Genomic DNA, 12696 nt, shown 5'->3' on the forward strand with positions numbered 1-12696 from the left:
ATGGATTAATAATCTGAATGGACTACTGGGAAGAAATGGAAACTGTAGGCAAGAGGGGCATGGTTAGAGGAAGTGAGTCACTAGGGGCATGCCCTTAGGGACTATATCTTGTCCCTGGCCCCCCACCATGCCATTATGAGTTGGGCAGCTTTCCTTTGCCATGCATCCTTCCACTATGATGTTCTGCCTCATCACAGGTCCAAAGCAAGAGAGTCAGCCAACCATGGATTGAGACCTCTGAAACTGTGAGCCAAAATAAAATTTTCTTCCTTTGTTTATGTCAGGTATGTTGGTCACAGGATTAAAAAGATGACTAATATAGTGCTTTACTGAGGGTAGAATTCAAAGCATGCTTTTTCTATTAGATGGATGGGGTTGCCATAACAGAATACTACAGACTGGTGGCTTAAACATTTTATTTTCTCACAGTTCTAGAGGCTGGAAGTCCAAGGTCAATATGCTGGCAGGGTTGGTTTCTGGTGAGGTCTTTTTGCTGTATCTTCACATGACTTCTGTGAGCCTCCTCTTCCCTGTGTGTATGTGTGTGTGTGTGTGTGTGTGTGTGTGTGTAGAAAAAGAGAGACAGAGATCAAGAGATCTAGCATTTATTCCTCTTCTTATAAGGTTATTAGTCCTACTGAATTAAGGAGTCACCAGTCCCCCTAATTAAGGCCCCATCTTTATGATCTTACTTTATCTTAAGTAACTCCTTACAGATCTATTGTCCAAATGTGGTCACACAATCTAAAAATTATGGGGGGTACACAATTTAATCCATATGTGAAATGCTATGCTAGGCATGAGGATGTACAGATATCAAGCACAAACTCTATGTTCAGGGGAGTACATATTTACAATACAGAGCAATAATTACAATACTTTGCTGGTATGAAGGGGCAGAAAAGATCCATTTGGTTTGAGCAGGATAGGAAGGTTTTCAAAGGTACCCGAGTCTCCAAGAGGGGAGGACTGTTGGAGGTAGGGGTGGGGTGGGTAGAGGTATGCTGAGCAGGGGCAGAAGCAAGTGGAAATGCATACAAGCAGACCTACTCATTTTCCATCCAGGCTCCATAGTCACAGAGCAGGGCCATTTGGCAAGTGCTGTGACTGCACAGTCTGGGTGTTTGCAGGATGTAGGAAGAGTACACAGAGTTTGTTGCAGTGATGTCACAGAAGTGTGTTGCACTTTGGAAGACTGCACTGGAGAGCTTGGACTTGATCATGGAGTAGGAATGAGACACCTTCTTCCTCAAGAAGAAGCTGAGCAGTTTGTTTCAGAAAGTTTGCTGAGGAAGCAGTTGGGAGGAAATACTTTGTGACATTGGAGACAGGGCTGGTTAGAAGGCCCTGCCAGTGTGGTGACATAGCATAAAGTAACCCCAGTAGTGCAGGTGGTTGAGACAGGGGAACAGCTAGACATCATGTACAATGTTAGGAACTAAGAGTTGACACTGATGTGGGGAAGCAGAGAAAATCTAGAATGGATCCCAAGTTCTGGTTCATGGCTTGTGGAGCTACAGTCTAGAACAGAAACAATACAAGACAGGGAGGAAGGAAGAATCAAATAGTAGGAAACACTCTGAATGAAGTTCTCACAGCTCAGCTTCTTGGGCTGGGAAGGGGCTTCTCTCTGCAAATCCTTTTGCAGGTGATTCTACCCCTTAGCAGACTTCTGGGGTCTGAGGGTGGCCAGGCTATGAGGCTGTGGCATTGTGAATGATAGATATCTTTAGCCTAAGTAATTTGCTTACTGAAATCCATTAATTGAAGGACTTTTCTGTGTGATCATGACCCAAGCTCATTTAGTCAGAGAAGTTTTCTAATGAATAAACCCTTAGTCATTCATTGCCATGAAAATTAAAAACCTTTTGATCCAGAATGCATCAAACCCCTGTTCTTATTGTACTCTGATACAGATCCTGCTTATGTACCTGCTGTGATTCAGATAGATGGTAATCTTAGAACCTTTGGGTTGGCCAGGGAAGCAACTTGCTGTAGGGGACCTGAAGAAAATGAAATTCAGAGAGAAAGGCAAAATAAACATTTATTCTCTTGCACATAAATTTAAATCTCCAATTACCCTTTTATTAAGGGGGGGGGGAAGTACATGAGTCAATCTCCAAATTATTGTCAAAATGAATTTGTATAATTGCGACAAATCTGTTTCCTTTTCCTAATTCCTTTTGAGTTTTCTTCTGATAAGTACTGACAGGATTTCAATGGGGACAGTCTCTCCCAACATCACAGGGTATTAGCGGAGATGGAGCCCAGACGTGGGCGGCCAAATACCCAGCTTGAGTTCGTGTGTGCGCGCGCGCACGTTCATGAGAGTGTGTGTGTGAAATAGATGGTGAGAGAAAGAGAACAAGGGGAAGAAAGGAGGGAGGGAGAGAGAGAATAAGAAAAGGAACAAGAAAGAGAAAGTGGGAAAAGGAGGGAGGGACGAGTGAAGAGGGAGAGGGGAGACCAGAGAGAAACGGAGAAAAGAAGAAAGAAAGATGAAGGGGGCGGGTGGGGAAAGAGAAAAAAGAGAATTTCTTATTGTGGAACCCTGAACGCGCGCCTGTCACCTTACCAATTTTCTCTCATCTGGCGGCGCGTGATCTTTTTCTTCAAACATTGCCTCACTTCTTTCGCGAGTCCTCCAAACCAACCAAACTAAAGTAACAGAATTTCCCCGCGGCATGGGATCTGAGACCCGTCGCACTCCTCTTGGGGTCCACGCAGACCACTCGGGCCAGGAGTGGGGGCGTGGCCGGGGCGCGTGGCGGGTGTGGCCAGGGCGTTCTTGGGCGGGGCCTGGCGGTGACTCAATGGTCTCGCCCCGCCCCCAGCCCGCCCCGCCACTTAATTCGGACGCGCGGGGCCGCAGGGTGCGAGAGCCGCCCGGAGCCGGACGCGCTAGCTGGCTGGCTGTCGGATCCGCGGTTGGAGCCGCCGTCGGAGCCGCCCTCGCGCCACCTCGGGCCGCCACAGAGCAGCCAAGCCTCTGGGCGCTGCCGCGGTCGCCCTCAGCGAGCCAGAGAGGGAGCCGCGCGTCTTTGTGCGCGCCGAGGTAGGTTGGCCCGGCACTTAGTTCTCACACAAAGACGAGGGTCTCGTGGAGGCCGGCTGCCCACAGGGACGCGGCGCATCGGCGGCCTGCCCAGACCCCTGGCCAGAGGGACCCTCCTGGCAGGAGGCCGGTGGAGCCTTGTGCGGCGTAGGGCGGGGGTCTCTGGTGCGCAGGAGGGTAGTGGGCGTGCGGGAACCCGAGTCACCCAGTGCCGCTCCCGGGAAGGTACCGGGGGTCGAGGCTGGCACGCGGTGGGTGCGGGCGGCGGCCCTGGCCCAGGGGCGCTAGGGAGGCGGAGGCGACGCGAGAAAGGGGAGCTCGAGTGGCTGCTTGGTTCATTGTTACCTCCTTGGCCCTGCAGACTAGACTGTCTGAAGCGGGCTGCGCTGCTCCGGGCGCGCCGCTCGCGGGCAGATGCCCGGTCCTTGGCTCCCGCTCGCCCTGGCTGCCCCGGCGGCCCGACAGGGTCAGCGGCCCGACTCCAGTCCCAGCCCGGCAGACAAAGGCGGAGTCGCCAGGGTTTGTCCCTGATTGAAACGTAGCGGTGACAGTTTCTAGTCTGCAAGTAACTTTTCTGATTTGACTCATCTGTCTCTGCTACTCCAGTGAAACCAGTATGTCAGATGATGTTTGCACATTAAAAAAGTACTCCAGTTTTGAGTTCTGTGATTTCCCCCTAGGCATGTTTAGGTCACTAGGAGATGGTCTGTTGAGAATGGTCAGGTTTTAATATACAGTAAGGGATGGTATCAACCTCTTGTGAAATTTGAGGAGAAATTATTTTCAGAGGATAAAGTGCAGATATAGCCATATCCAACCTTTCTGCGAAAAGATTTTAGTCAGTGACAGCAGAGAGAAGTTTCTTGATTAGAAGGGGGCAACTCGAGATTCCTTGCTAACAGATACATCAGTTTTTTTTTTTTTCCTACCCCTTCATGACTTTGGACATATTAGCTGTCCGAGTTGCTTTAAGTTGAAATAGTGTCTGGGGTGTTTGTCTAGTGATTTCAAAGTGCTAGTAGTTTCAAGTTTAGAACTTTAAATTATGAAATTGTGTATGTTTATTAAAAAAATGAAAAATTGTGGGAAAAGATTACTCATATGAATACCACCCAAACACACCCTGTGGCTGAATGCATCTTTGCTTGATTTATGGTTGGGTTGTCCTGGTGTTTGTGCAAGTGAGTGAATGAGAGTATGAGAGAGAGAGAGAGAGAGAGAGAGAGAGGCGCACACACTACACTACTGCTACTGATTCTTAAATTTTACCAGTTATATCACTCTAAAATATGATACTTAATCATAATTCTGAAATATTGCACACATGATTAAATCAAAATTGGTTTGCAATGTATATTTTAATAGCCTTGTAAATAACCACCTATGCAGAAGGTAGAGGGAAAACAAAGGAAAAACAGTGTAATATCCACTTCACTTGGAAGAATATGCCGACAAGAAAGTTTTATGGATTATATATTTTTTGGATTTCATGCATAGTTTGGAATTAGCTATTTTTAAATAAAAACAAATCAGCTTTAAAAGTATTTACAGAGTAAAATCATGTTCTGGGATTTGTGATAAATATGTGGTGGAAATGAACTTTTTTTTTTTTGTAGAACAGGAATAGCAGTGATTTTACAGCTGGAAACATGCTTGCTTCTAAAAGATTTTGCATTGAAAAAGTGAAATAAGGGTTTCCCATTGAGTATTGAGTAGTTTTGAGTGTGGGTACTCTGGAAAACAAAAAAAGTAATTCAACCTTGTATTCAGCTGCTCAGTGCTTTTATCATTATCTACTTTTATATTCCCCTTGTAAAATTTTTGGACCTTTGAATAATTTAATATGCAAAGTGAAAAGAGGCCTTTGAGACAACCATTTAGAAGTAGGTTGATCATGAAGCTGATGCAATACTTTTTGAAGTGAGAAAAATTTACAAGAAGGAAGTTGTGGTTTTGAATTAACAGGTGCATTTTTTGTTGCTGTTAGTACTGTTTGGGCTCCTTCATGTGCAGTTTGGATATTTTCAGTCTGTATGCGTGCTTAGTTGCAGTGTCCTGTGAAGGAAGGGGGAGGTATGCAGTCTTCTATAGTGAACAGAATACCTTTAAGAGTTTGAATAATAACGTCAGAAGAGACTTCAATAGGAAACACCAGCATCTTAGAATCTTATTTTTTAAAAATTATTTATTTTTGGTTCCTGGGATTGAACCCAAGGGCACTTAACCACTGAGCCACAACCCCAGCCCTTTTTATTTTTTGAGACTGGATCTCACTCATTTGCTTAAAGCCTCCCTGAGTTGCTGAGAGTGGCCTCAAGCCAGATATCCTCCTGCCTTAGCCTCTTGAGCCACTGGGATTACAGGTGTGCACCACTATGCCTGGCTCAGAATCTTATTTTTCAATCCTCCTGTGGTACCATGGGTGATAAAAGTAGCACAGCCAAGCTGACCTTGAGGTCAGACAGAGTTTGCTCTTCAATTCTATTGCCTCAAAGGAGAGAAAAGTGTGGGAGTATCCCAGTATTAGGGATTTTCTGTGGCTATTTCTGATGGCCAGCCTCCTAGGAAGGAGACAAATTCCATTTCTGGGATGGTTAAAAGTAGACTTGTTTTTTGGTTGAGAGAAGTGCTCCATGAAATCTTGTTCTTGAACTGTAGGATGCTGTCATTCATTCATCCATTTATCTCTTTGATGCTTAATTGTTTAAAATGACACAAGTAAAGGTGGAAAATATTTTTTTTTTACTAATTCTTCAGGATGAATGAGGAATAGATTATTTCTGTCCAAACTGAAAGATGGCACATGGAAGACCAGTTAATAAGACTTAGTATTTTTGTTAGTGTCCCATCTGCCCTTTCTTTCCAGAATCCTTTGTGCAAGTGTTTTGAAAAAATGGGTCAGGGAGTTTGCTGAAGTGATCTAGATTTCAGGCGTTTGTAGAAGTCCCCACCTATCTTGGGGAGTCATCACCCTTCTTTTAAGTTTAGAGAAAGTAGAAACTGAACAACTTTGAGGCTAGCTCTACCAGGAGAGCTGCGCTGGAATGAGAATCTGTGCATCCCAGAGTCATTTGTGATCTTGGTATGACTGATGATAACATCACTGCAATTCCTTGTGTAGTTCCTTGTCTTGGCCTGATTTTGCTTTTCCTTCTCAAGTAAACCATAGTCACCCTTTGCCTTTCTAGTTCAACAAGTGCTGGGTCTCATCCACTTGAGGTGAGTACTTTGTCCTAAGTACTTAAGGAATGTACAGAAGAGGAATCCATGCTTTTACCCACCTAGGATTATTGATTTCAGAACTCTGTCAGTAAAAGAAATAAAATTATTTGGCAAGCTGGCTTTGGTTACCATTGAACTGTGATAAGCCCATCAAGGCTGTTTCTAAGGCTGATAGATGAGAGGTTTGCTTTTCATTCCCTCTACATTTAACAGATGTTTATTTAGTGCCTCTTATATGCTAGACACTGGGTTTACTGTTTACTGTTTATTTGTTACTGTTTAACAGAACCGATAAGGTCCTTGTTCTGTGGCAGGGCAGGTGAGGATGACATTTTAAGAATCGTACACAATGACACAAAAATTATTCAATTATGGTTCTAAGAGCTATGGATATAAAGTAATACTTTATAAATTAAGCCATGTCAGAAAGAATGATGTAAATCATAGCTAAGGATGGGAAATTGGGCTTCTGACCATTTAAGGTAAAAGGAGGATTTGGGGTATACATGGGGATATATAAGATGATTTGTCTGTACTCTGATCAGCTGAGAGTATAGCAGTAGGGGCATAGCTGAATAGATTAAGTGCACTGCTTAGATTTTGTGTAGAATTTGGCTATAGATTTGGGACACTTTGTAGTGTAGAATTGAGCAGGGCGGGAAACTCCACAGTGTTGTTCTGTTGTCCTCTTTCAAGGTAATCTCAGAGCCAATAGTGATGGGAAGCCAATTGTGGTGGGGACATGTGATCTGAGCTGGTATTGCCAGAAGTGAGGGTTGGTATTGGAACATCTCTGTTACAAATGGAAAAATGAGCTGGGGATTGTGGGGAGAGGGTGAGAAGACTTGCTGAAAATTATTTTTAAGCTTGGGTGAATTGTAGGAAGGAAAATGGGAAGAGCTACCAGAACAGGAAGGGCTGTTGATTTCACAATAAGGGAACTCTTGGAAAGTGCAGTAGGTGCAGGAGTTGGTAAGCAGGGGCTGGAGAGAGAGTGTGTGTGTGTGTGTGTGTGTGTGTGTGTGTGTGTGCGCGCGCGCGCGCGTGCGCTAGTGCACTTGTGTGGGGAGGTTGTGAGAGACATATGGATTGGTAACAGTATTCTTTTCTCCACACAGCAAAGGCTTGGGTTGTAGGTCATGGCAGAGAAGGACTTTCTGGGTGTTGTTCCTGGTCTACTGCTAAATAAGTGCTTCGCAGTCATGAGACCAGGGGGCTTTTGATGGAGACTGCTGAGCCTCCGCAACCTTGTTAAGTACGTGTTGTCAGATCTTGTCCAGAAGCTAGGTAGGAAAAATGCAGTTTCAGACCAGCTGTCCTGTTATAGTGGTATCAGGCACAGGGGCAGTGGAGGATTTTTTTTTTCTCCTCATTTTCTCCTCCTCTTATTGACAGCACTAATGTAAGTTATACAGGACCATCTATAGGCAACAGCCCTGCTCTACAGTTGCCCTGGGCTTTTGGAGTGGAATTGTAGAATGGGACAAGGATCTGAATGTGGTGTAGGAGAAGGGTTTGGAGCTTGAAGCCACACACATCAGAATTAGAATATATTCCCCAATTTTCTGATCTCCAGTAAGCAATATAACCCCTGTGAGCCTCGATTTTTCTCATTTGCAAGATGAACTTGGTGTACCTGCCTCCCATGGCTGAATGAGAACAGTGTTAGGTCTTGAAGTACCTAATTTGTGGTCCCTGAGACTTGGTAAGTGATGGTGTTTTTGCTGTTGTGTCAGTACCCCTCTTTTAGAAATTTACTTTTTAAAGTTTTATTATGGTAAAAACATGTGACATAAGACCTACCCTCTTAGTCAACTTATAATATTTTTAGAAGTGTGCATTGTTGATTGCAGGTTCAGTGTTGAACAGTAGATGTCCAGAGCTTATTCATCCTGCTTGACTGAAACTTTATGCCCATTGTTGATAACTCCACATCTCCCTTATCACCCCATTCAATCCCTTGCCCCACACAACCACCAGTTTATTCCTTAATTTTATGAATTTAACTGTTTAGATACTTCTTATAAATGGAATCATGCAGCATTTACCTTCCATGCTTGGCTTATTTCATTTAGCATAGTGCCTTCAAGGTTCATCTGTGTTGCTGCATGTGGAAGCACTTCCTGCACTTTTAAGGCTGACTAGTATTGCACTGAACATTGTGCCACATTCTCTTTATCTATTCATTTGTTGGTGAATCTTTAGGTGTTCCCACAAAACTCCTAGAAAGAAACATAGGGGGAACCTTCATGACATTGGTGAACCTTCATAACCTTGAGTTTTAACACTGCTTTCATGGATATAATACATTGGCAGCAAACAAAAATGAACAAGTGGACTGCCTCAAATTCCAAACCCTCTGCACAGCAAAGGAGACAGTCAGCAAAGGAAAATGTGGCCTACAAGTGAGAAAGTATTTCCAAGCCATATACCTAATAAAATAAGCCATATACCTAGTAATCTCCAAAATATGTAAAGGCCTTCCACCATGCAGTACTAGAAAACCCCACAGCCCAGTTAGAAGATGGGATAGGGACTTGAGTAGACATTTTGCTCACAGCCTTTTGACTCCAATTTTTAGTAAAGCACCTGGCAGCAATGTCAAGATGCTGGCATATGGTTGGGTGCACTCCTGTAATACCAGTGGCTCAGGAGGATGATGCAGGAGTATGGAAAGTTCAAAGCCAACCTCAACAACTTAGTGAGGCCCTAAGCAATTTAGTGATATCCTGTCTCTAAACAAAATACAAAAAAAAAAAAAAAAAAAAAAGGACTGGGGATGTGGTTCAGTGGTTAAGAGCCGTGAGTTCAATCCTCAGTACCAAAAAAAAAAAAAAAAAAAAAATAAGTTGCTGGCATAGGAACATTTAGGGAGGGTGAGGGACTCTGTTCATTATCACCTGGCCCTCGTTTCTCTTCATGTCTTCAGGAGAGTTTTAAAGATAACCTGGTTTTAACATTAGAAATTCATGTTGTTTTCTATACTTTGGCATGCTTCCTAAAGTGTCCACTTAAGAAGTATAGGAGGGAGGCCTGTGGCACTGTGGTATTGATAGTAATGTGGAAGTTCAGTGCATACCTCTGAGAGTTAAAGTAAAAACTTGTGTTTTAAGGCATCTGGGCCTAATGGATGCTAATGAGTTCACAAAAAACTACAGTTATATTATTAAGTCCTGCAACATAAATAATCAGAAGTTGTTTATGGATGTTAAATGTAGATATATTAAAATTCCCATGTACTTGAGGAAGTTATGAATATTTTGGTAATGTGTATGTGGAAGGGACTTAATGTTCTTTCCTTTATAATTTGATGTTATTGGAATTAGGTAAGCCTGTGGCCAAGATTCTTTTTCCTTCCTCCCTCTCTCCCCTCTCTTGAATCCCTTTCCCTCTTTCTTTCTCTCTTCCTTTCTCCTTTTCCTTCCTTCCTTCTACCTATCTAACCATCCATTCTTCTTCCACTCACATATTAGTATAATGTGTTGGAAAGAGATTTACAGAATCCTAAGACCTAAGCTCAACATAAATTAATATGATTTTTGAGCAAGTCATTTATTTCTGTCTTCCACCTTCTTCTTTAATTTCCCTACCTCTCAGCATTGTCTTGAGAGTGAGATGAAACCATGTTTCCTTTATACCTGTAAAAGTGCCTGTAACTGTAAATTATTGGTTAAGAGAACATTCTGGGGTTCTCATGACATGTGGGCCACCCCTTCAGGAGAAGGTGAGAGTAGGCAGAGCCCAGAACCCTGCAGAGAGCAAGCTGTGTTGTGCTGTAAGCTCCTCGTATAGTGGGTTCATTTGGTTATTCTGACCTTATGAAATGGGAGGTATCATAGAGGTAATAAACAGAATTTGACCTGAATTATCAGATCAAATTTCACTTCTGTGAAATGCAGTAACAGTAACAACAACTGTAATAATGATAATCAAATTATTACCAAATACAGTTTTTTAACATGTACTATATGGCAAGTGTTAAGTGCTTTATGACATTTGTTCATTCATTCAGCAAATATTTAACAAATGCTACTATTTGCAAGGCACTGTTTCAGATTCTGGGGAATCTGTGGATAGGATGGTGAATAGGATGGACAGATAAAACCCCTGAATGCATGATGTTTATATGCTGGTGGTATGAGAGATAGTAAATAGACCCAGAGATAAGGTGGTTCCTATGAGAAAGATGTCAGATCAGAGAGCTGAGTCTGGTGGGAGGGGAGGTGGTGTTTTAATAGGGTGAGGCCTTTCTTAGAAAAATTTGAGACCTGAATGAACTGAGCAATTGCTCCAGTCCAACTGTGCAGAGGCAAGTAAAATAATGCTTGAGGCCAGTGTAAGCTTGCTGTGAAAGGAATGGTAGAAAGGCTAGTGTAGATGGAACCAGATGGGTAGGGCAGGAGGAAGGTTTGAGTGGGGACCCATGGTCAGGACTTGACTGACAAGAAAACCATGGGAGAATTTTGAGGTGGGGTTGGAAGACATCAACTTTGCATTTTATACATAGTCCTCTGACCTTGGAGGGAAGTGGTGACTGCAAAAGGTCCAGTGAAGGAGGAAGTAGGAAGACCAATGGAGGTAGTCACTGCCACATCTGAGAGAGATGCTCAAATGACTGAATGAAGCTGCTGAAAAGTGTTTGAATACTTGATATATTTGGAAGATTGAACTAGCAGGATTTAACATAAAGCATTTGGAGCTGATATTTGAAAGCGAGGAATCATGAGTGACACCTACATTTTTGGCCACTTGGTGAAGAGGGATCTTATTTATTGGAATGGGAAGACTAGTCAAGGATTATCTTTAAATGTATACAATGCCCTCTGAAATTAGTATCATTTTATTCCTATTTTACAGATGTGGAAGCCAAGGATTAGAGAATTAAAAAGTTTGCCCTAGAAGAAGCTGAATCAGGATTAGGAGCAAAGTTTGGTCTGTGCCCAAGCCTTGCATTTTTAAACCAGTTTTGTTGCACTCCATAACTATTGGAATTTACAATGATGCCAGATTGATGAGAAATTGCCTGTGCAGATGCTTTAGAAATGCATCTGTTTTTTCAAGCATAGCTCTATTGATGTATAATTTACATTCCATTCAGCTTACCCATTATCAGTATATGGTTCTGTAATTTTGTTAAGAGTGGGCAGCCATTGCCATGGTCCTGTTTTTGATTTCATAGTCAGTTCCTATTCCCATCCTTAGTCTTAGGGAACACTGATCTTTTTTTCTGTCTCCAGAGTTTTGCTTTTCTAGAAATTTTGTGCAAATGGAATCATATAACAGCCTTTTGTGTTCCAGTTGTTTTCATTTATTTAATGTATTTGAGTGTATCCATTGTTGCATCACACATCTGCTTTTAAGGAACATTCTTGACCTTTCTCAGAAGAAGGCATTCTGAGCTGATGAGAAAAGCATCCACTGAAATGTGCCTGAAGTTGGTAAAAATAATTACAGCTTGAATTTACTGAGCACTTGTTAATGACAGGCCTGGGTTCTGTTCATTATCTTATGTGATCTTCCAAGTGATTCCATGTGGGACATAACATGATTACTGTTTTACAAATGAGAAAACTAAAACAGAGAGGTTAAAAAACTTGCCCAGAATCACACAGGGTGAGAACATACTTGGTCTTGTTTCTGTAGACTTGTGACCACTCCTAGGGTCCCTTACTGTTCATTTAAAGCTTGTACATCTTAGCTTCAAAAAGGGCTGGGAATCCCATTATTAATGCACTTGCCAGATAAAGCTACAGTTGCACTTTTAAGGAGAATATTTGTTCTGAATTTGTATTTTGGTATTATTGTATGGAAATTACAGTGTCTTAAAGTTATCCTTTTGTGATGCAATATTTTTAAGCATAGTGTCAGAATGACACCAAATTAAAAACCAAATTATGTCATTAAGCCAAGGTTGCATATTTGCGTTTTGTTTTAAATGTCATTTTTACTAGAAATACATTTTTATATGAATCATCCCTGGCTGTTATCTTACTATTAATGGATAGAAGTTAATTAGGCATCATGCATTTTTTTCAATGTTTATATAATTGTATTATGTGTTTATGCATTTCGCCCTCTATCTACCAACTCTTCATTTATTTAATTTTTTTTTATTAATTGTAAATGTACACAATGCTTTTATCTTATTTGTTTTTATGTGGTCCTGAGGATTGAACCCAGTGCCTCACACATGCTAGGCAAGAGCTCTACTACTAAACTACACCTCTGGCCCCAAACTCTATATTTAAATGGTGATTTTTCCCAATCAACAATAATATCCATATTGGAAGATTTCATATTAATTAGTACACAAGGAACTTTTGCCTTCACAAGAGTTCTGAAATATTTGAAAAGATTTCATGCACACAGGTAGCTTAGAGCTAGTTATGGAATTTTGGCCATGGTGAACAATCAAATTT

The 12696-nt window shown here is 42.1% G+C and overlaps 2 protein-coding genes across 2 annotated transcripts in view; one reads left to right on the forward strand and one right to left on the reverse strand.

The window, feature by feature from the left end:
- Window positions 1-399: 399 nt before the first annotated feature.
- LOC120887283 (uncharacterized) lies at window positions 400-3643 on the reverse strand. Its single transcript, XM_078024689.1, has 4 exons — window positions 3285-3643; window positions 2576-3071; window positions 1932-2003; window positions 400-530 (listed from the first exon to the last, which is right to left on the reverse strand). The coding sequence occupies exons 1-3, from the start codon at window positions 3641-3643 to the stop codon at window positions 1959-1961; spliced, it is 900 nt and encodes a 299-aa protein (XP_077880815.1). The 3' UTR covers window positions 400-530; window positions 1932-1958.
- Window positions 2898-12696, forward strand: part of Fam107b (family with sequence similarity 107 member B) — a 79056-nt gene continuing 69257 nt past the window's right edge. Inside the window, exon 1 of the mRNA XM_013362378.4 lies at window positions 2898-3055. The gene's annotated coding sequence lies outside the window, so the exon portion shown is untranslated. The remainder of the gene's footprint in view (window positions 3056-12696) is intronic.

Source organism: Ictidomys tridecemlineatus, chromosome 10 (assembly GCF_052094955.1).
Source record: "Ictidomys tridecemlineatus isolate mIctTri1 chromosome 10, mIctTri1.hap1, whole genome shotgun sequence".
NCBI classification, from domain to species: Eukaryota; Metazoa; Chordata; class Mammalia; order Rodentia; family Sciuridae; genus Ictidomys; species Ictidomys tridecemlineatus.

Coding starts and splice junctions, on each gene's coding strand:
- LOC120887283 (XM_078024689.1), bottom strand. CDS start 3,643: ATGAGTCAAATCAGAAAAGTTACTTGCAGACTAGAAACTGTCACCGCT. Junction 3,072..3,284: donor CGTGCCAGCCTCGACCCCCG/GTACCTTCCCGG, acceptor GTGAGAACTAAG/TGCCGGGCCAACCTACCTCG. Junction 2,004..2,575: donor CGCCAGATGAGAGAAAATTG/GTAAGGTGACAG, acceptor CATTTTCTTCAG/GTCCCCTACAGCAAGTTGCT.